Source organism: Cariama cristata, unplaced genomic scaffold (assembly GCF_000690535.1).
Source record: "Cariama cristata isolate BGI_N322 unplaced genomic scaffold, ASM69053v1 scaffold20409, whole genome shotgun sequence".
Lineage (NCBI taxonomy): Eukaryota > Metazoa > Chordata > Aves > Cariamiformes > Cariamidae > Cariama > Cariama cristata.
This window is the reverse complement of record NW_009636618.1, coordinates 12,042-33,021: the sequence shown is the minus strand read 5'-3', so window position 1 is coordinate 33,021 and position 20,980 is coordinate 12,042. Positions and strand designations below refer to the sequence as shown.

Sequence of the window (20,980 nt, the reverse complement as noted above, 5' to 3'; positions counted from 1 at the left end):
AAAGAAAAACCTGTCCTACTGAAGTTGCAGGTTTGGAGGATTCACGGTGTGATTTAGAAAAATATTTGAAGTGCTTCAGCTGGAATGGCTGAATAAACTTTGAGGCTGCTAGCCTCAGGCAGGATGACTGTATGTTTTACCATGCCTTAGCCTAGTGCACTGCACAGTAGAAGTTCATGTAAAACAGTCTCTGCAGATCCAGAAGTGCATAGCTTATCATACGCTTTAGCTCCCTGAAGCTGCTTTAGTTTCAGTAAAGTCTAATTTTGTAAGAACAGCTTTCTTGGATTTCAGTTAAATTAGTTAAATATCAGAAGAAATCTACTAGCTAATGCTAGTAGATTTTTCAGAAGAGCCTAAGAGGACAAGATGCTCAAGTCCTACTGAATGTGAATTTGAAAAATCTCAACTGAAGCTGTTCTGATAATTCTCTTCTATTTCTCAATCCTTCTTTGAAGTATTTCCCATGCTTCTTAAATATGTTTACATGCTTTTTGTAGTGTGTCCATTTCAATAAATTACGGACTGATAAATATGGAAAGAAAGTTTGCTCTTTGTTTCCAGCTGTGAATGGGGACTCTGTTGCTGTTAATGGAAGTTGTCTGCTTAATTCACTTCACACTGCCCTGAAAATACATCCTAATTGTCCAGTCAAAATAAACTATTGGTGCTATTGCATTTCATATTTTTAAAGCATTCTACATCATGCTTGGGAGAAGAAGGAAGTGTTGAATCTCAGCTGTTTTGTTGCTCACACTTTCATTTTGTTGTTGTAACTTTTCACCAGCAAATCAGTTATCATTTTGACATTAGCTCCATGCAGCATAAAGAACTCATACTTTTCTTCCATTTACTTTCTGTAGTCCCAAAAGTCTCTTTCAAATTGATGGACAAAGAGAGAAATGCAACCAGATTACTTTTATTGACTGTTTTCAAGTCACTGGTCAAAGCGAGTGGTACTTGCTGAAAGCTTGTTCTCGCTGTGCTACAAGCAATGCCTGCCTGCTTCTCATGCAGTTGTCTCGGTGCTTCCTTCTGTAGATCCCTTAATAGCTGTGACTCTCTGAATCAGTCTATAAAGTCCCTACCTTGTTTGCATAGAAGCGTCTTTGCCATGTTTTGTTAGAAGGTAGCCTGTTTTCTTCTTTTTCCGGCAGTGGATAAAGATTATTACAATTTCTAGCAACAGCAATTAAAGCTAATTAGAATGCATTGCTTTGGCACTGACTTATAATCATGTTGGTCATGGCAGGTTCCTAGCTGTGTCTTGATGAAGAAGTTTGTTCTTTGACACATTTTTCACTCTGTGCTTGATCTACAGACAGGAGAAGATGTGCTTTTGACTTCTTTAGATGATGGTTTAAGTCCATAGTGATATTTCACATATAAATGCAAAATTCAGATGTGCTCATTTCCTAGCAGTACTCCATTGTAGGTGGATATATTAGATGACAACACCACTGAAGATAGTATGACTGCTTTTCCTGTTCAACCCACACTTTGTGAGTTAATCGGGTATTGTAGTAACTTTTTCTTGCACCTATTAATGTAAGCCAGAAATTCGTACAAAGTTTAACATTTCCATTTTTATCTTGGCATATTTACAGCACTAACAAATATTGCGCCTTTTGTTATTACTCTTTGTGAGTCAGCCTCATTGATATTATCAAAACACGGACAGCTCTGAAAATAATGCCTTGATTGGTGGTTTTCATAAGAGGAAGAACATCTATTTTCTAAGTTATTGGTTAAAAAAAAACCAGGCAGTTTTTTATTTGCTACTAGTTAAAATAGGTACTGTAGCATCCTAATTTGAAGTGTGCTTGCACTACTGCATACAGAGAGTGCAGTCATGTCTTTCAGTCCTTACACAGTCAAGTGGGCATATTTGCAAGCAGAACTGGTTTTCCATTAATTATTATTAAAATAGCTGCATGGAGCTAATGCCAGAATGATAACTTGTTCTTCAGAATGACATGCAACTATTCTAGCATAAACTTAACCTCAATTCTAGGACATATTTTCGACCTAATTTCAACAATATCCAGATGCATTTCAGGATGTTTTTCTAACAGGTCACTAGAATCCATTTAAATAGTTAATATTCTATGGCTTCTTTGCAATTTTTAAGAGACAATTGTAGTAGGATATGCATATTTCATTCCGCAAGACTTCTGTTCCCCCTTGATTTTAAAAATATGTCTATGTCCCTGAGTAAACACTTCTGAATTTAATGTTAGTATGACATCTTTGCTAAAAGCTTGATTGCTTTCTTTCTGTTTGAGTGGTTAAATTACTATCTTACGTGTAGGAACTGTGATTACTAATTATGAATTTTTATAACAATTTGTCTGCCCAACAATACTGTTTGTGATTTGAGACTTCCACTTCAATAGCCAGATTCCAAAAGAAAGCTTTTGCAAATAATTGGCCTTTCCAAACTTTCAGTTGTTTTTCAAGTGAAGTAGGGAATCTCTTGTCCCATGTGATACTTTACAGAAAGCCTTGATCTTACTTTTTTTCCAAAAGTTGCATCACAGTCTTGCCATGGAAGGAGCATGTATGTAGGGACATGTATGAACTTCATACTACATTAAAGCAAAAGATCACTGCACTGCAGTTGGATAAAGGACAAAATTTAGGTGTTGCTAAAGTGGCAGAAGGACGTGTGTAATGCATGACAAGATAAATTTGTCCTTTTTTACCTGGAGTTATTTGAATTTCAGGACAGTAGCTTTGTTTCTCTATTTATTAATTTCATATGTAACAACTTCTTTCTTAGTTCCTAACTGAAGCGTAATTCAAATTCTAATCCAATAAATTTTTAATTCTAATAATAATAATAATATAATAATTTTCAATTATAATAATCCGATAAATTTTTGGTCATATGTTAAACTGTGTTTGCCAAGAGGAAAATGAGTGTTTGTGGATAGTTACTGCTGCTCAGGTAGTGAGTAGTAACACCTTAAGTCAAAGCAATCTCTCCTCTGTAGAAAGGGATAATTACTATTTTGATGGGAGCATTTTGTAGACTGAACATTTGAATGTTTCTGAAACTTTTTGATAAGTTGCAGTAAGATGCTCTCTAGATGTGCAAAATGTTCTTTACATTCAGAGCTGCTCGTTTTCCAGAAACCTGACTATATACACCTGCTGTTTGTCTCCAATTGCGGATTATCTCATTCTAAGGATTTGTGTCACGGAAGTTGCTCTGTGAATATGATCTCACTCTTTTCCATCAGTGGAACAAATGGCCTTTGAAGCATTGGTTCACTTAGCGTTGGAGGTTTAAACATTTGGTTTAAACACTCTGTTCATGCCAAACTATGTCAGTATGGAAAATATACAAGGCATCCTGCATGTGGTCCCATTATGGATTAAAGAAAATGGAAAACAATTCAGAAGGAAAGTAACTGGAATTAGAGTAATGCTTTCAGTGCTTTTCTGCACATTCTGTCTGAAGGTTCCTATGTAACCTGTCTGTTTTCTCACCTTTATACAGCAAGTTAGCCTTGTCTTTGAATCCTAGTCAGCATGAAGTAGGTTGAGTATTTTTATTATTGAACATTATGGTGGGTTTTCTCCTCCCCCGAGTTCTCCCTCTACACAATGTACAATAGTCTGTGCTAGGTCCACATGTAATTACACACCCAGAGCTCCAGGCTACTGTGGTGATTGAAATATGCTTTTCTACAATGCAGAGAGCAGCTGTAAATCATATTGTGGGTATGGGATGTTGGCCTAGAACCTTTATAATTTAGGAATTGGTTTGGGTTTGTTTTCTTCCTGCCACACCTCAACTGTGCCATATGTTTTTGTCTTCAGCACTGTTGTTTTCTGAAGGAATTACTTGGCTGAAAACCTAATGTGATTTTTGACTACATGTTTAGGTTTGTAAAAGTATGTTGCAAGTGAAAACTTACAAGGTCTTCACCTGCTACACCTGCATTTGAAGTACCTGTTTCTTTAAGGCCTTAAAATTTTATATCTTTAAGGTATGCTGTGCTTTGGAGAAATTTCATTATCATCTTTTTTTCTGTACTACCAAAATGATAACTCTTGGACACATTCACATATGATGTGAGAAATCCGCCAGTGTTTAGTTTAGATACTTCATTTTCCATACATGGGGCTCTGACAGCTCATTTTTCTTTGATGAGGCAACCTCAGAGGCTATTGATTCTCCCTATCTTTGTACGTAAGATAGCTGCCTTTTTTTTTTTTTTTTTTTTACTAGGGCTGTCAGCCTCTTTTCTTCATCTGAAGTTTAGTCATAAAAAAAGTTCACACAGAAATTATGGATAGATGTTTCAGTAGAGGACTCCAGAAAAAGGTTTTTTTCCAAGATTCTCAGCACTACTTCTAGTTAGATTAGAAAGATGTTTGCTTAAAATAACTGTCACCTTACACTCCTTTCATTCAAAGGATTACAACCTATTAAGAAATAGAAATGAATATCTTTTCTATACTGACTATCTATGTTACAGGTGCTCCCCTGAGAAATTGCCATACACCTGTGTTTTCATGGCTTGACAACAGGATGGATAGGACTTTCCTTGTTGAAACGCTGCTAACCAAAGCTATGTTAAGAATCCATCCCTCTCATGGAGGCTGTCAAATGGTTGCTTTGGGTACTGCACACCACAGTACCGCAAGCTGTTGCAAGATTTGGTGCAGACCTCACAAAGTTCACAAGGCAGTAGAGCAGATGCTTTTCACTACAGTTATACTGACCTTAGAAAGCTTCGTAAGAAGTGGCTCAAGCTGACAGTGCTGCTTTATAGTTGTATATATGTACATACAGAGTACTATCCTTACTATTTCAGTAGGAAATCCAAGTTCAGGTTGCCAGTGGCTCCCACCTGGCACTGGTTTGTATGGGCTGTAACTCAGGCAAGCGGAAAGCATGAGTGTACTGGGGCAGAAAGAGATGGCAGGAAAGAGCTTGGTCTTGGAACCCATCATCTTTCTGTAGCTGTTTCAGTATTTCTGTATGTTCATGTTTGATGCAATTATATCTTGTTCTATTTCAGTAATTTGCTGGCTAACTCCTTTAATTGTAACTGCCATTTGGCCTGGCTGGGAAAATGGTTGAGGAAGAAGAGAATTGTCAGTGGAAATCCACGCTGCCTGAAACCCTTTTTCTTAAAGGATATTCCGATCCAAGATGTAGATGTCCAGGACTTCACCTGCGATGGTAAGAAAATCCAATTTGATTTGGCATTTATGATAATGTTGGCACCTCTGTGAGGACCTCCCTTCCTATCAAGCAATAGTGCATGGTAAACATTTCAGTTGAGTGATGAGGAAGACAGCCATCTAGGGCTGAGGATCATTGTTCACTATCAGGAGGTGGGTTTTTTTTCTTGATTTCCAGTTTCTGAATTTCTACTATCCACACCTAAATATAAGAATGAGTTTATTATAGACAAATGCTCTGTTTTGTGTAATCCTAATATAATCCTGGCCCTTCCTCCCACTTCCTTATTCATTCACTTAGTTAACACTCTGAAGCCAGTGAGAACACTGCTTGCTTGGAGAGTCTTTTAGTTTTGGGTACCATTCAGTTTCACCAATAACAGGTATGAATACAGGGAAATAAAATAACTTAGATATTATTTGAAATGACTCAGTGATGCTTAATGCTTTGCCAGGTCCATACAGGTTTAAAAAAAAAAAAAAAGGAAAAAAAAACCCAAACCAAACAAAAAAATCCTGACATTTCTTTCATTGTCCTGGTAGTTCTTTGTTTTCTGATCAAGCAGATTTTAAAGAAAATAGTAAGGAGAAAAATTGACTGATGAATGCACTGCTAACTTGACTCGTAGGCTGTGATTGCCTGTTAAGACCAGATATGCTGGAGCTTCACTTAGTCATGGCTCTAAAGAGACCATAAGTGTGATAGAAGTTTCCTGCTTATAAATTAATTCCTGTCCTAGTCAAGCAACCTGGCAACAGGCCCAGGTGCTTGGGCTCAGAGCTCAAGGGACCCAAGTTTAGTCATTAAAGAATGATAAAATCCTGATCCACAAAATGACATTCCACACTTGGGAGCTTTCTCTGTCATACAGTCACTCAGACAACCGTGGTGAACGGAAGGTAAATGGTGGCAGGGTGTAAAACACAGAACGTAGGGAAAATTGAATATGCTGAAGAACCATGCTCTTTCTGCAGGTTCATGAAAGACTTTGAATTTTGTTTCTGGTCATTAAGTTCATTAAGCTCAGCTGGGGAGAAAAAGAAAAGAAACTCTTCCCTGTTCTTCTGTAGGCTGGTCATGCTTTTCCATCCCTCTGAACACAAATGATTCCCTACCCATACATTTATGAGTAATTTTGTTATCTTGTATCAGGACTTCTAGTCTTATTCTTTAATCTCTATGCTCATGGGTACTGCCAGCAGAGAGAAGAAAGAAACAGATCTGTCTCAATTAGTCCTTGTATCAGTTTATAAAAAACAAAATAAGGCAGCACATAATGACAGCTGGCTGTGTGCTCTTCAATTGCAGCACTGTGTCTCTGTGACAGTCAACTCAGGCTGCTTGTACTCACAAACAGTTGTGTGGTTCCTCTCACTGTCATCTAGAGAATGTACCACTAAGTGTTTGCTCTCATATATGTCCTGATACTGTAGCATGCATTTGCCTTATGTTTTGCAAAGCCTGTTGCTTTTGGGGAAAATCCATGCTTTAATGTTCTTAACTTCAGAGAGTTGGTTTCTTCTCCAGAAACCCTATTGTTTTTCTATGACGAGACTTAATCTGCTGTTTATGGCCCATTGGAACCATTTTTGGAGAAAGTAGATATTTTTATGTGTGCACAGATGGATCGCCAGCAGTTGGAAGTATGCTGCACAGTTTGTTGTTTGCCTGGTTATCCTTGTCAAAAACAATGAGATTTTACAATTCAGATGATAAATGAAGTGCCAGGCTGACTTTAAAAGGTAAAAAATTAATATCTGAAAACTGAATTTTACAAAAATCTTCCTAAAGCAGAGTAGATAGTGAATATCATCTGTGTAGATGAATTTAAGGGCAATGTTCTGGTCAAGTTCTCCATTTCAGCTAGTACGGTTGGGGGGGGAGGGGGGGGATTTGGGATTCACATAACTGATTTTCCTGTAATTTGCAAAATTACAGAGAAGTAGATACTCTTTAGAAAAAAATATTTATTTAAAAATACTGCTATTTGATTTTTGAACTGTTGTTCATGTTACCTAAAGAACCTATATGAAGGCAGGATCTACTTTAAAATATTGTGATGGTTGCCATGGATTCAGAGATGTCCCTCCTTGGTCCTTGTAAGCAGTTATCTTCAAAGTGCATGACTTCAGGTTGTAAAGCTGACTTCCTAATACTCCGTTTCTCTTTTTCTGCAGGTAATGATGAAAGCAGCTGCTTGCTTTCACCTCCTTGTCCTTCCCAGTGTACCTGTGTGGACTCAGTGGTACGTTGCAGCAACAAAGGGCTGCGGATATTGCCCAAAGGAATTCCCAAAGACGTGACTGAGCTGTAAGTTACCTTTTACCTAGCTCCTTTCATGAGAAGTTCATGAAATTATATCATAGTGAGGCTTTATAGGGCCTTGGGAGTTTTGTCTTTGACTTTAGGGACTGGTGTTTTGTGCTTTGGTGCTTTCCATTTGTTTTGACTGTTATTTTTATAGTTATTTGTCCCTTGACTGAATACATTGCTCTGTAATGGGAATAGAGTTTATCTCTTCTTGTACCCATTAATTCTTTTTTTTTATGCATATATTAGTATCAAATAATCCTGTAGTGCTTCTGAGAAGCCTAAGCTCACAACAGGCAGTTTGAAAGGATGATGAAAATATGTTCCTGACTTACGCAGCTGTGAGCTAACTATTCTCTGAGGACATTAAGAAAAGAGAAAAAGAAAGCCAGTGGTGGAAACAAACAATTGATTCTTTTCTACAAACCTCATGAAATGGCTAAAATAACAGATAATTAGATTAAATTGCAAAGCAAATTCATCCTAGTTGAGAACTATCTTTCTAGTCATCTTTTCATCTACCCCTTGCTATGACTTTATACTGGATTTTGGTTCTTTCAATGGAAAGAAAATACATTGGTGGAACTACTTGGCTTAAACAGCTGGCAATAGAAATACTGAGCTTTTCCCCTTTGCGTCCTTATTCAAATCTATCCCAGGTGAGTCATTACGGAAACTTGTTACATTCTCATCAGCATGTCTGTGTGAAAGTAATTGGTTGAGTTAGTTGGTATGTTCAGTTAATTTTGTAATGAATTAAAATCTGATTCTGCTCTTCTTTAGTATCTAGTATTATTTTTATTATTTAGTAACAAGGCAGCTGATAAATGAGATACGTATCTTTTTATTCCCTTCACAGTGGGAGAATGGGGGCACTGTTTTTACCAGTGTTGTAGTCAAATACAGGAGTTTGTTGTTGAATGAGGAGTGTACTGAAAGTGTATGTGGCAACTCAAAATAACATGGAAATTTTGTGTTAATGGGTACATCCTCGGAACACTGTTAACCAGGACATGGTTAATACTGGTTTGAATTAAAAGCCAAGTCCTGGCCTGTATTCCCTTATATATTGCTGTCAGTGAAAAAAAGTCTGCAAGGTTTCTGCTTTATTCTTGTTCAGGTTTCATTGCATTCAAGTATGACTTGCCAATAGTAAGATATCACAGATGTTACTTTGATTTCCACTGGCACACTGAGAAATTTTTATGTTTAAATTTTGCATATCGAGTTTTACCGATACCGTCTGATACACTGATGACATAACTTTCACAAAAAGAGTGCAATTAATCTCACATTCTTGAAAACTGCTATATTTCTTAAGCTATTTCTTGCAAATGAGGCAATAGCCTGGAACTGAGCAGTCTGAGTTCATAGGAGTGTACGTGACTGTCGTCTTCAGTAGGAGCATCTTGGCTGTGCAAGGCTCTAGTTTGGCTTTCTGCTTTCGGTCCAGAAATGTGTCAGCAGAACACAGTCAGCCATGGACTGGCTGGCTCTGAATATTTCATGTTCTGCAAATGTAAACTTGAATCTGTCCCAGCTGTCTCAAAATTCAATCCTGATCTCACTCTCCTCTCAACCAGTGTAAACTAAGCTCCTTATTTGTATGTATACCAAAAGATGAGGTGCAGCTACTGAAGCTAAAAATTTCAGGAGTTTGTGGAAGCTGCGACAAGAATGAAATTAATAAATAATAATAATTAAAAAAAAAAAATCAACCTTACTGGCCTTCCTTCTGCTTCCAGATCGAGATAAACATATTGCCCATAATCTGTGAGGGTCTATATCATCTAGGTCCCAAGTTGCTAGTGTGAACTTAAGTATTTTTATTGTTCTGTGTTTGAGAATTGTTATTGCCGCTGTGGTAAACAGTATCTTCTGTAGAACCCCACCTCTTGCCTCATTTTGAGGACAGCTAAAACTTGACAGAGAGAACCCAATAGCTTTCTGGGCAGAGGGTGACAGAGATTTATCTTGTCCAGTCTATTTACACTCCTCACACCAGAACACCCGCATAGCCCTAGGGCAGTCCTAGGTCTCTTGAACTATGTCCTAAGGCTGGAGTACCTTCTTAAAGCTGTTTTGTTTCTGTGGTAGCAGTGGATATCTGTTTAGCACCTGAAACCAGAAAGCCCCTAAGTTACCTGCTGCTGAAGATATCATGGCTTTTGCGTGGCTAGAGAGCCACAGCAGTCTCCAGGGCGGGGATGCCTTCACCTTCCTCACTGGTACAGCGGTCACAGGTGCTCAGATTAAAAACCCTTCCCCTGTGTGACCCCAGCCCACCTGCCTTTCTCCCCTTCCACGCTGTCATGTCGCAGACCTCTGGGCAGTGTGCTCGGGTCTCTGTGCTCCCACCAGGCACTCGCACAAAACCATGGTCACTAAGGACAGAGGTCATGGCAAGGAGAGGACAAGGGCGTAAAGAGGCTCCTGTCCTGGTAGCCTACAGCTCCCTCCCTGCGGGAGGCCTGAACGGTGATGTGAGGCAGGGAAGCATTTTATTTTGTATGAATGCACCAGTCTGACATTTATAAACTTCCATTACTGGTGTATTCATTTACAAGGCACATTAGCTGCACTGCTTTTATTAAACTGCGATGTGTTTTTATACAACATGGTTTAAGAAAAAGAACTGCCATGTATCTAGATAAACCAGTCTGTTACTAGGCTGACTATAGCCTTCTCAGAAGTTCTTTTAAATTCTTTTAGAGGTCTTGAAAGAATTTCTGGTTTAGACTATTTTTTTGTAACAGGTATTAAATAGCAATGTGCAAAAATGAACATACCTCTTGCACAGGCACGTAGGGGAAAATGCTGCCCTTTGCTGGGTCAAATTTCACTGTACCTAAGCTCAGCAAAAAGGATCACCAGCAATGTTTTATTACATGGTAGACTGGAGACATAGGCTAGCTCCTTCCAACTTTCTTCCTGAGTTTCTGTTTTGGATGTGTATATAGACAAAGCATGTGAAAACCATTATCTCCTTCATATTTACAGCTTGGGATGACAGGAGACATCCCTGTGTTTGGTTTGTACCACCCTTGGGAGGAGGGATTACCTTGGCAGGGAAGGCTTCCATCTAGAATAAAGTTGAAAAGATCACTAAGTCTCCTGGCTTTTTAGAGTGATGATGATGCAAGAAATTTCTATTTCCCAGCTATTCCTTCACATAACCCCGTCATCATGGGCAAGACTTCTTTCAGTTTCTTGGGAATAGGGAAACATTATGTTGTTTCTTGCAAATTCCTTTGCTGTATATTTACATACTGCCTACATTTTTTTTCCCCACTGTTTGCTTGCTCTGAAGAGAAGCCTTGTTTTTTTGAACATACTCAGTTTTCTAGTCCAGATGTTCAGAAGTAAAATGTTCATGCAATGAGCTAGTTTGGAACTTAGCCTTGCTGCTGCTTAGCGTTTCAGGCTTTCCTTTTCTCCTCCCCCCCGCCCCCCTCAAGTCTGTTTGAACTAAGTTTCCCATGCTCTTTTTCCTGTTACATATTACATATTACCTCTGTGTGTGAACACCAGTTTTTTCTTTTATGGACCTACAGCAAATAATATTTTGCACTGGGGAAAAACATTGGAGGAGGCAATTATGTGGACGGCGTGTGCATATAATGAGTATTTTATACAATATTTTATACAATATTATATACTATTTTATACAATAACCCTTAACACAGACTTCAGTGAATTTTCCTTTGATGGTAAAGGACAAAAACAATTTAGATCGAAGCTTAGGTTTACATGGTCCTGTGTCATAAAAGGTTTTACAGCCTGCGTAATTCGCTGCAGAGGAAAGTTCTCCCATTGAGAGAATGGATAGGTCTGTAGAAGGACATTTTAGTTACAGCTGAAATAGAGGACTTAAAACTGCATTTCAAATCTGATCATTTAGAAAAGGTAAATAGTATTAATACTATCAAATAATGCATTCGATGACTGATGAAGTTTGAGTACATATCAGAAAGGTGACTTTAGCGTTAATGGAGACTAAAGGTAAGTTTAACTTTAGGGCCTTCACTTTTCTCTCAAACACGGCCGTGTTTCTGTGTATCAAACCTGTAGGTTGTGGTCTGACATAAAAATGCAGCAAAATCCAGTCCAAATTCACCAAAACTTAAGAAAGTTCAAGATCCAGATATGTACTTAAATCCATACTTGAATTTTGTTTCTTCTCAATAAACTATAATTGAAGCTCTCAAAATTCATTCTTTGAGGATGTTTCATCTTTCACAGTCCAAATCTCTTCTAGACCACCATTTTTAGGAAATGAAGCTTGCCTCAGAATTTTAGGATATTGGGTATCTGCATTAAAAAGTTTAGACTATGAGTTAATTTTAGAGCTGCATAAAATTGTCAAGTATCATTTTTTTTTTGTAATGTAACATTCTATGTGAAACATTTAAAGAAATTAAAGGAAAGGCTTTGTGCCTTTTCAGTTACTGCCTGAGAACTGATTTCTCTCTCCAGTTTCTTCTCTTAGCACAGATTGCTGCTGTGAGATTGACTTTATGGCTGAATAGACATTTCAGTACAAAAAAGGTTCCAAGCGATTCAAATCGTTACATGATGCTTTGGCACCTTGCACTGGTTATATCACCTCCAATCCAAGTTGTTTCAGTATAAAAATAGACAAGTTGGAAAAAGAACAGCTGTCATCTTTTATGCATAGTTTTAAATTTTTTATATGTGATGTTAGTGTGTGTTGAAGGTGCTGGATGAGCCCTGAGGCTGCTGCAGGCACTGGGCTGTGAGAGCCGGCACAGTGGGTACGGGCATGGAGCAAGGCATGGCCATGCCCTGCAGTGCCAGCCATCCTGGCCAAACAGTTACCTGTCTCCAGCACTCAGACATGTTTTAGGAGAAGCCTTTCCTGGTAGGTAGTTGGTGGCGTTTTATGAGAACATAAACACATGTTTTTGGTTTGGCTTGGTTTTTTTTTTTTTAATTTTGTCTCTGGTAATTGCTTGTTGGTTACAAGTCATTACTGAGAGTTCAGGATTCCCAGCAGCATTCATGGAGTAAAAACCAATTTCCAATCTGATATTTAACTACAGAATATAGAGATATTAGGAGGCAAATGAGGCTCTGTTTTGGATACTAGTCAGTGTGTCTATATTAAGGCAGCTGACACCCACTCTTGACTCTGACTGCCTGTATATTAATAACTTGACTCTGAGCATTAAAATTAGACATACATTTTTTTCATTCATGCCAGATTTTCTTTGCATACCAGATGTCATGTACATCATCTTCCTTTGGCTAAGGATTGAAAAGAATTAAAAATACAATCTTCCCTCCACTTCATTCTTTCGTGGTTTGATTTGTTTTGTTTGGACAGGGGGTCTGTAGCTTCATCCATGTTTTTTTTATTTATGTGTATGAATACATAAATACACAGAGTTTTGTAACTGGGCTCTGCCCCTTCACCCTCAGGAATAATTCTGTTACTCACTATGTCCAGCTTCCAGCCCTCTTGCAGCCCCCATACATCATTTTCAGCCCAGCAAGGTGCCGAGCTGCTGCCCCCACATCTCCCCCCTGCTCTGACAGAGGCCTGGCCCACAGTGGGCAACAGCTCACCTGCAGCAATTAGTTCCTTCAAATGTTGCATCCCAGATCCTCCTGATTCTTGGTGTGCTCTTATGCCCTAAAAGCTCTGGTTATTTCAAATTCATTGCGCTTAAATGTGCTTTCAAAAAGAACGCCTTGGTGGTGAATTGTTCTTACGTATGCATGAAAAGTATGTTGTCAGTAATTTTTCAGTGTAAAATTGTGTTTGTTCAGAAATTATACCACTGGTATAAGTATTGCAGCTATATAACCATCAAATTCCTTGCATTACAAATCCAAAGCTATTCAATAAAAGCTCTGGTTATTTCAAATTCATTGCACTTAAATGTGCTTTCAAAAAGAACGCCTTTGCTTAGAAAACACTGCCATTCTTTGTATAATGTGATGAAAGGTTTAACTAAAAGCTCTGGTTATTTCAAATTCATTGCGCTTAAATGTGCTTTCAAAAAGAACGCCTTGGTGGTGAATTGTTCTTACGTATGCATGAAAAGTATGTTGTCAGTAATTTTTCAGTGTAAAATTGTGTTTGTTCAGAAATTATACCACTGGTATAAGTATTGCAGCTATATAACCATCAAATTCCTTGCATTACAAATCCAAAGCTATTCAAAGCAGATCTTCTGTAGGAGTTTAACTCCAGGGGTCTGCCTGTCTATGTTAGTCTGAGTAATGAAGCACTGGGTTAAAATGTGCACCCTTGACTTTTGATTGCACCAGTAAGCAAAACAGGGGAAAAATCTTGGCTAGCCATCATCAGTTTGTTCAAATTGCAGGCTGTTTCATATTGGGATCAACAAGAGAATATCCTGAAAATAAATTTCTGAAGATTTCAACACATCGCAAGAGTTGAGTCCCCTTTCCTAAAAGAAAATCATATATAGCTTCCAAATACGGAATACATGACCTGGTTTTGATTTCCTTTGGAAATCCGTTGGATTTTACATTTGGAATAAAGACTGGAACCTTAACGTATCCTCATGCATAGGTTTAAGATTTGCAACTTTCTGGGATGAAAGAGAAGGCGCAGACTCCCTGCGGCTGGCTGCATCCATAGCAGACCATGACTGGGGAAATGAGACATGATTTGCCCTGTTTAAATAGTAACATGTGTGTTGAATTCTGAGGATCCTCTGTGTAGCAATTTATGGTGTGAATTCACCAAGGAACTCCATTTTCAAAATAATTTATAACAAATTTAGTCAAAGCGAAGCAAGTGACTTTACACTTGCTGAATATGAATATCCATGGGAAGTGTAAATGTGGCATAACTAACCCATACTCTGCTTTGTGAAAATCTGCATCAGCAGAGCAGCTGTCACTTCTTTGCAAGGGCTAACTGTTTACTGTGCAACACTCTCACTCGATGCGTGTGATCTTTGTGAATGGAGAGATTACTTTGTTCAATAGGTTTTTTTCATTAAGGAAGGATTTTGCTTTTGGTTAAAAATTCAAAAGCCTGTAGTCCTGCTCGTCCAGCCTAATCCTAGCGGGAGCTAGGTCAGCTCCACCGCGTGCTCGGAGGTAACTGCCTTGGTGGGATCCTGTGCACGGGCAGAATGGATAACCATGAGGCTGGGGGAGTTTAGTTGGAGTAGTTCAGTTGAAAAGAGAGCTGAAGCAGCAGAAAATGGTGAGAGGGCCTTGTGCTGAAATAGAAGGGGAGGGAAATGTGACAGTACTATGTAAGAAATTCTGTTAGCGTTTATAGATTTTATTTTTAAATTATGTAAAAATAAAGTTTGTGGGAAAATTTTCTTGGATTTAGTTTACACAAATATCTGTGTTGTTAATGTAGAGCGGGAACATATAGCACAGTAACAATCGATTCTTATTGTTTGCTATAGTAAATGTAGAATAAGGAGGTCTGTTGCCAAAGAAAAGGAAATTGTGTGTGTGTGAGATAAAAATTCTTAACGTGATTGTCAGATTATATTTTCAGCAGTAGAGGCAGCACATTAAGTGTTCCGGTGTCTGTGGGCTGCATTTCCTGGCTACGCTTGATTATCTTTCAAAACATACCACGTCAATTGCATTGCCCCATGTCTGCCTTAGGAAAAATCCCCCAAAGTATCTTGTAAGGAAGCGAAATATCATTTCATCTTTTATCCTCACCTGTGGAGGGAGAAATGCCTTCCTCCTACACAGTGTTTTCTGAGAAGGCTGGATTTGTTTCCCAGGTAGATAAGGCTTCTGACAGCTGCTGTGAGGATCACCTTGACAGTGTCATGGCACCACAGTGCTCAATTTCCATTGGGGCCTTATTACTTTGGTAGCTTCCAGGGATGCAGCTTCACCCAAAAGCCAAGGTTAAGGAAAAGAACTCCAGCTCTGTCTCTATTATGTTGTAATAAGCAGGAAAATTCCCACATCCCGTTGCTACCATAGGCCAGCTGTGGAGTCTTGACTACGCATGCTGTCTTCTGGGCAAAAGCGTGGAAAGCATTATATTTGTTCAGGGTTTTTCCCTTTGTTACTGAATGTTCATGTTTCTTCCATGGAGGAAAACTGCAAAATACAAGCACTGTGTGCTTGTATGAGGACACAGGATTATCCCAAAAGGTGTTAACCCTACTGTGCACGTGTCTGAATAGAGACATATTCAGTGGTGTGTCAAACAGCTTCCACGCTGGAAGCACAAGCTATTTTATTAAATACACTTAGTAAGAGGAGCCTGTATTCAAAGAGAACTTGGTCTGTGGTCTTCAATTTGTACCAAGTTTTCCTCCTGTACCGCCGTACTGTGGAAAGAAAAGGTAAGGAGCATGTATATGCCATGGTAGGAATCGCAGTAATGGATGTGGCATCAAACTCACAGATGTTTATGTTGACTGGAATGAGACTTTTTGCAACACAGAGACCTGGCAGTGCAGCTCCTGTTCCAGTTCTGGCTGTACAAGGAACTTACATGCACAAGACAAAAACTTTCCTAACAGGGTTGGTCAGCGCTCAGCGTTCTTGTAGAAACTTGTTAAAGGTGACTTTAAGTTCAGAGCATAAGCCATACAATTTTTCTCCCCTTCTTCAGTTGCTGTCATAAAAGAACCACATGGTCATTTCTGTTTGCTGTGGGCCAGAGATCCTTTATTCGCTTCCAAGTCTTAAAAAAAATAAAAATAAAAAAATCAATGAGCTACTGTCACGCTTTGCATGTGGGATAATTTGCTTATAAAAGAGAAACTGTTATAGTTTCAAAGCAATGAATCAAAGATAATTTCCTTATTGACTGACTTTATATTTTCCTCATTCATGGTGCAGATTGAGTGACGGGAGTTCTTGTTAACATGTTTGTGTAATTGTCAAATCTGACTTTTTTTTCAGATACCTGGAAGGAAACCAGCTGACTGCTGTGCCAAAGGGGCTTTCCACCTTCAGACACCTGACACTGATGTAAGAAACATGTGGTTTCAATGTCAAGAAAATTACGTGATTCTTTCTACACTGTGTCGTAGGTGGAACATAAATAATTAGTATTTGGGGGGAAAAAAAACCACAGAACCCAAAAACCTTCCGTAATTTGAATTTGGAAAGAATTTCATAGTGGCTGCTGCTACCAATAAGTGTGGAGAAAGAGTGAGGTGACTGAAAGCACCAGAGACTCTTCCTCTGCAGGAGCTTCCAGCCTCTGTGAGGGGACGAAACTCTCACGCAGGCTGCTACAGTTTCACTTGGCGGATTTATCTATGCAAGACTGTAAAGGTCATTAACAGAGGAGATGGTATTAATTTGTTCTAGATGAGGCAGTATTTATAATGCTAAGGCAATGAAACTTTGCATAGCTGTTTCTGCTATGAACACTCATACAGATAGAGACACAACTAGACTTTGTTCAGTAAAATGCTCCCTGAAATACACAGGAGTGAAATTTTTTGGCTGAACTATTTATCAGAAATTTTTAAATGCTCTTTGAATCAACTGTGTAGATACTCAAGTCAAATGAGCAGAACAGCATCAGACAAAAACAACATGGAGGGAAAACTGGAATCCTCTGTTTTAAAACCATGTTTTATTTCAAAACATCTCTAATTTTGTTTTTCAACGGAGAGCAACAACAAACCAAAACATTCTCTTTGAGCCTAAAAGAGTTTTTAAGTGAAAAATGAAATTTTGTTCTAGTAGTTGTCAACGTGAAAAACATATGGAAATGCTATGCCTGTAATACATTGCAAAGCAAGTTGGTACAGTAAATATTCACCCATGCTCATATCATTTATGAATTTATCCTTCTTCAAAAATTTTGCTTGTATTCAATGATTTATTTTTTTTTTTGAACGCTATATGCTGGAAATATGCCTTAATATTTCTGAGGCTTTTTAGGGAAGTCTGATGTGCTTAGCTTTTAGAGCTTATTCAAAGTTGGTTAGAAACTATATCAATTGATAGTATGTGACTGTTCAATTGCTTCAAGCATTTTGCTGTGTGGATATTATGTAATCTTTAAAAAAATTCTTATTTCTCAATTCATACATATAAGTGATATTTTGTGTGTGTTTTTTCAGTGATTTGAGCAACAACAGCATAAGCATATTGGCCAATTACACCTTCAGCAACATGACTCAATTATCAACACTGTAAGTAGTCCAAAGTTTTGATGAGAGTTCTAATTGCTTTTCAGACATCATCTTAGCTGTTGAACAATTAGTATATATCTTGTTACTTAAGCATGTGGCTTTCCATGCTTCTCTGTGGTTGAATTAGTAGTGAAATAATCAAAGAAAATACAAAGTTTTAACTCTGTTCTCTCATTCTCCTAGCATCTTGAGTTACAACAGACTTCGGTGCATTCCAGTCCACGCGTTCAATGGGCTCAGGTCTCTTCGAGTGCTGTAAGTACCACTTCTTCAATGCAGCTGAATTGCAGCTTATTAGAATGCTGTTGATGGCAGAGAGGCTTTTAATGAGCAGATGGCTTTCACTTGATCCAGTAGTCATAAATATTTTCACACGATTAGCTTCAATGTACTTATACTTAGGTGCAATATGTCCAGTAATGACTAGAGCAGGTGAATGCTAAACTTTGAAAAGAAGCAATTACCTATTTGCAGGATGAATGACTTTTCTCTGGTAGTTCAGAAACAAGAACTATCATGAAAACAGGCCTCCAAGAGACTGCATAGGATCTGTTCGTCTCTTCTACTTGAACAATATTTGGGTGCCCCACAGGAAAGGACTTTTCTCTTTGTAAAAACTTCATCATATTTTAGAGTGTAAGTTTCCATTGGATGCTTCAGCAAGAGTGTTGACTGAAAACTTGTGCATTTTTACAGTATTTTGTATTAATTTAGATTTCTGCAGGCAAGTTTTTACATAAAAGAATGCAATATGAAAGGAAGTTAGAAGTCCCCAGACTGAAACAATGAGTAAGTCAAGCCATTGGCTGTGCACCAGTAATGCTGAGATGCCTGTCTCACCTTTAAGTTGCAAATGAAATTTTGCCTCATGTTGACTGGTGGCACATTCAGACATGTCCATGTGTCATTTCTTTCTTTGGAGATTCTTTTCTGCACTCTTTCTTTCTACTGTAGCTGCATTCAGCAGCTTTCTGGATTGAACAATTTGCTTGCAATCTCTTCTGAAAGTCATCTTCTTTATATCGTCGTGGAGTATGGGCTGTGGGCCTGTTCCTTGCAGCATGCAGGCCCCCAGCTTTTCTTAGGCATCTGCTAGCCTGACTGCTGCTTCAGTCGCGTATTTACTGTCTCTCACCCCACATCTGCCCCATCAGAAACAAACCTGAGCTGGGTTTTCTTAAGTGTTTGTGTGGACACGTGACCCCACGTGCAGCTGTCAGGACAAGGTGGAGAGGCCTTCCTCCACCTTCCTCCCCACGGCCCAGCAACACAAGTGGGTCATTACTTGCACAGTAAACTGAAAGCAAATAAATTAACTAGCTTATCTGTAAGGAGATTATTCAATGCGCTGAAGGAGAAAGAGCTTTGAACACTAAAAGGTCAGGACACAGGAACTGAAGAATATGCCCTGAGTGCTTTGAAACTTCACGTTAGTATTTTCTGGTTTTTTAAAAGGTTAGGTGTCATTCACATGCAGAAGTTTCTGTGAGCATTGGTTCTGTGCACTGACTCCATAAGTGTGGAATTAAGGAGTCAGCATGGGCAGTACTGCAGCTGTGGAAGAAATAAGGCAATGCTGTATGGCCAAGCTCTTTCACTGTGGTTTGAGTGGTAAAATAGGTATTTAATATATCTATATCTATTTTATATGTAATAGATAAATTACAAGACAGCTTTAGATTTCCAGTTTTCATTCATAAAAACAGGAAAGATACGTAGATACGTGATTTGGATTTGTTGTTTTAAGTTTGGCTTGGGACTCTGATTTCTAGTACACTAGGATGGACACATTTGAGCTGTTACGTGAGTCCTGAAATTCAGCCACAGATGAATATATTCTGTTTCCTGGCCAAATAAATTATTCCATACAGAGCTGTCTTCTGGCCTGCTTCTGATATGCAAGCTAGCTTGATTAAAGCTAGTTTGGGACTCTCTACCGTGAATTACAGGGTAGATCTACCATGCCTCACTCTAATAGCTACAATTTTTCTTTTCATTTCTGTTCTTGCAGGCCACATATGGACAGAAACAAAGAGCAATATTTTAATAACAACTGTTATCTTTTGGCTTTTTTAAATGATCTGCTAATCAAATTGAAAAAGTATCTTCCTCCTTCAAGGGAGAAGCCCTCCCTGTGTTGCGCAGAGCAGCATGAGTGAAATGAAGCCTAGATGGGAATCTCTGCCTCTGCTCCATGCATTTGGAAGCCTCCAGATTGATTTGATTTATTATGGCCCACAAAACTCTGGTATCAGCTACAACTTTTGCCACATGTCATCTATGTTGTTATTAAAAATCAATTCTCCAGAGAGAAAATGTCTTCCGACTGATAGTGTGCAATCTGTTATTGTCAGTTATTTATTATCCATATTCTCAGGGGAATTTAAAAGAGAAAACATCAGCAAAACCATTTCCACATTTTGGTGGTGGTTTGTTTTTTTTTTTTTAATAGAAAGGATATAGAGATCTCATTACCTTTGGCTGTGCATGCCTTTGAAGGTAACAGACCCTTCTCATACAGGCTTCTGTCTTCCAGTTTCCTTATGTTTTCTTTAGTCTTTTCCTCTCTATAGTAAATAAAGTAAATATATATTTGAAAATCAGAGTAATCATAGATGTATGATGAAGTTGATCTTTGAGAGATATCTGGTTCTGTCGTCTCTCTCTTACACTTTTCAGCACAAGCCCAATTGTGAAAACTGCAGAATCAACATGTTTATATTTAAGCCTGAATATATCAGTGGTTACACAATCAGGCCTTTAATCTTCAGTCTTCACGTAGCTTATCCGTAACAGCAGCCAAAGTGTGCTGGGGAGCAATTTCAACATAAAGTCTTAAGAATTTTTTTAATAAGCAAAAGTTGATATCAGTAGGTTTTTGCACCAAAGCTATTGCAGTGAAAAATTGTGGGTTTGTTTTGGATTTTTTTGTCCAAAGCTAGTCTTTTTAGAAGCTAAATTTAAACAGATTAAAAAAACTGGGATTGGGACAAAGTAATGATAAATATTAGAGCTCTCTGGTAGACCTGAACTGATTATTTTATAGATTATTTTTATTGTATGAGAAAGTTGAACATTTTTTCCTGATTTAATTAAGAGGCAGAGTCCAGAAATAAAAATACTTCTCAGATTACTAAGCAATTTTCCATGTTATATTTATGAAAAAAAATTATAAAATGAGCTATAGAATATTCTACTAACATGAGGTATTCTAGTTTTACTGAAAACGGGTGGATATTTACTGCAGTTCAAAGCTCACACAAACATAATAATATGTATGATGATAAAGCTACCACTAATACTCATCAGGCACAACCTT

The 20,980-nt window shown here is 38.2% G+C and overlaps 1 protein-coding gene across 1 annotated transcript in view; it reads left to right on the top strand.

The window, feature by feature from the left end:
- LOC104167664 (slit homolog 3 protein-like) overlaps nucleotides 1–20,980 on the top strand; it is a gene marked incomplete at its 5' end in the record, with an annotated part of 58,013 nt that overhangs the window by 28,068 nt on the left and 8,965 nt on the right. The window contains 5 exons of the mRNA XM_009707985.1: nucleotides 5,037–5,200; nucleotides 7,381–7,513; nucleotides 16,412–16,480; nucleotides 17,590–17,661; nucleotides 17,845–17,916. Coding sequence (XP_009706287.1) covers nucleotides 5,037–5,200; nucleotides 7,381–7,513; nucleotides 16,412–16,480; nucleotides 17,590–17,661; nucleotides 17,845–17,916 — 510 coding nt within the window. The remainder of the gene's footprint in view (nucleotides 1–5,036; nucleotides 5,201–7,380; nucleotides 7,514–16,411; nucleotides 16,481–17,589; nucleotides 17,662–17,844; nucleotides 17,917–20,980) is intronic.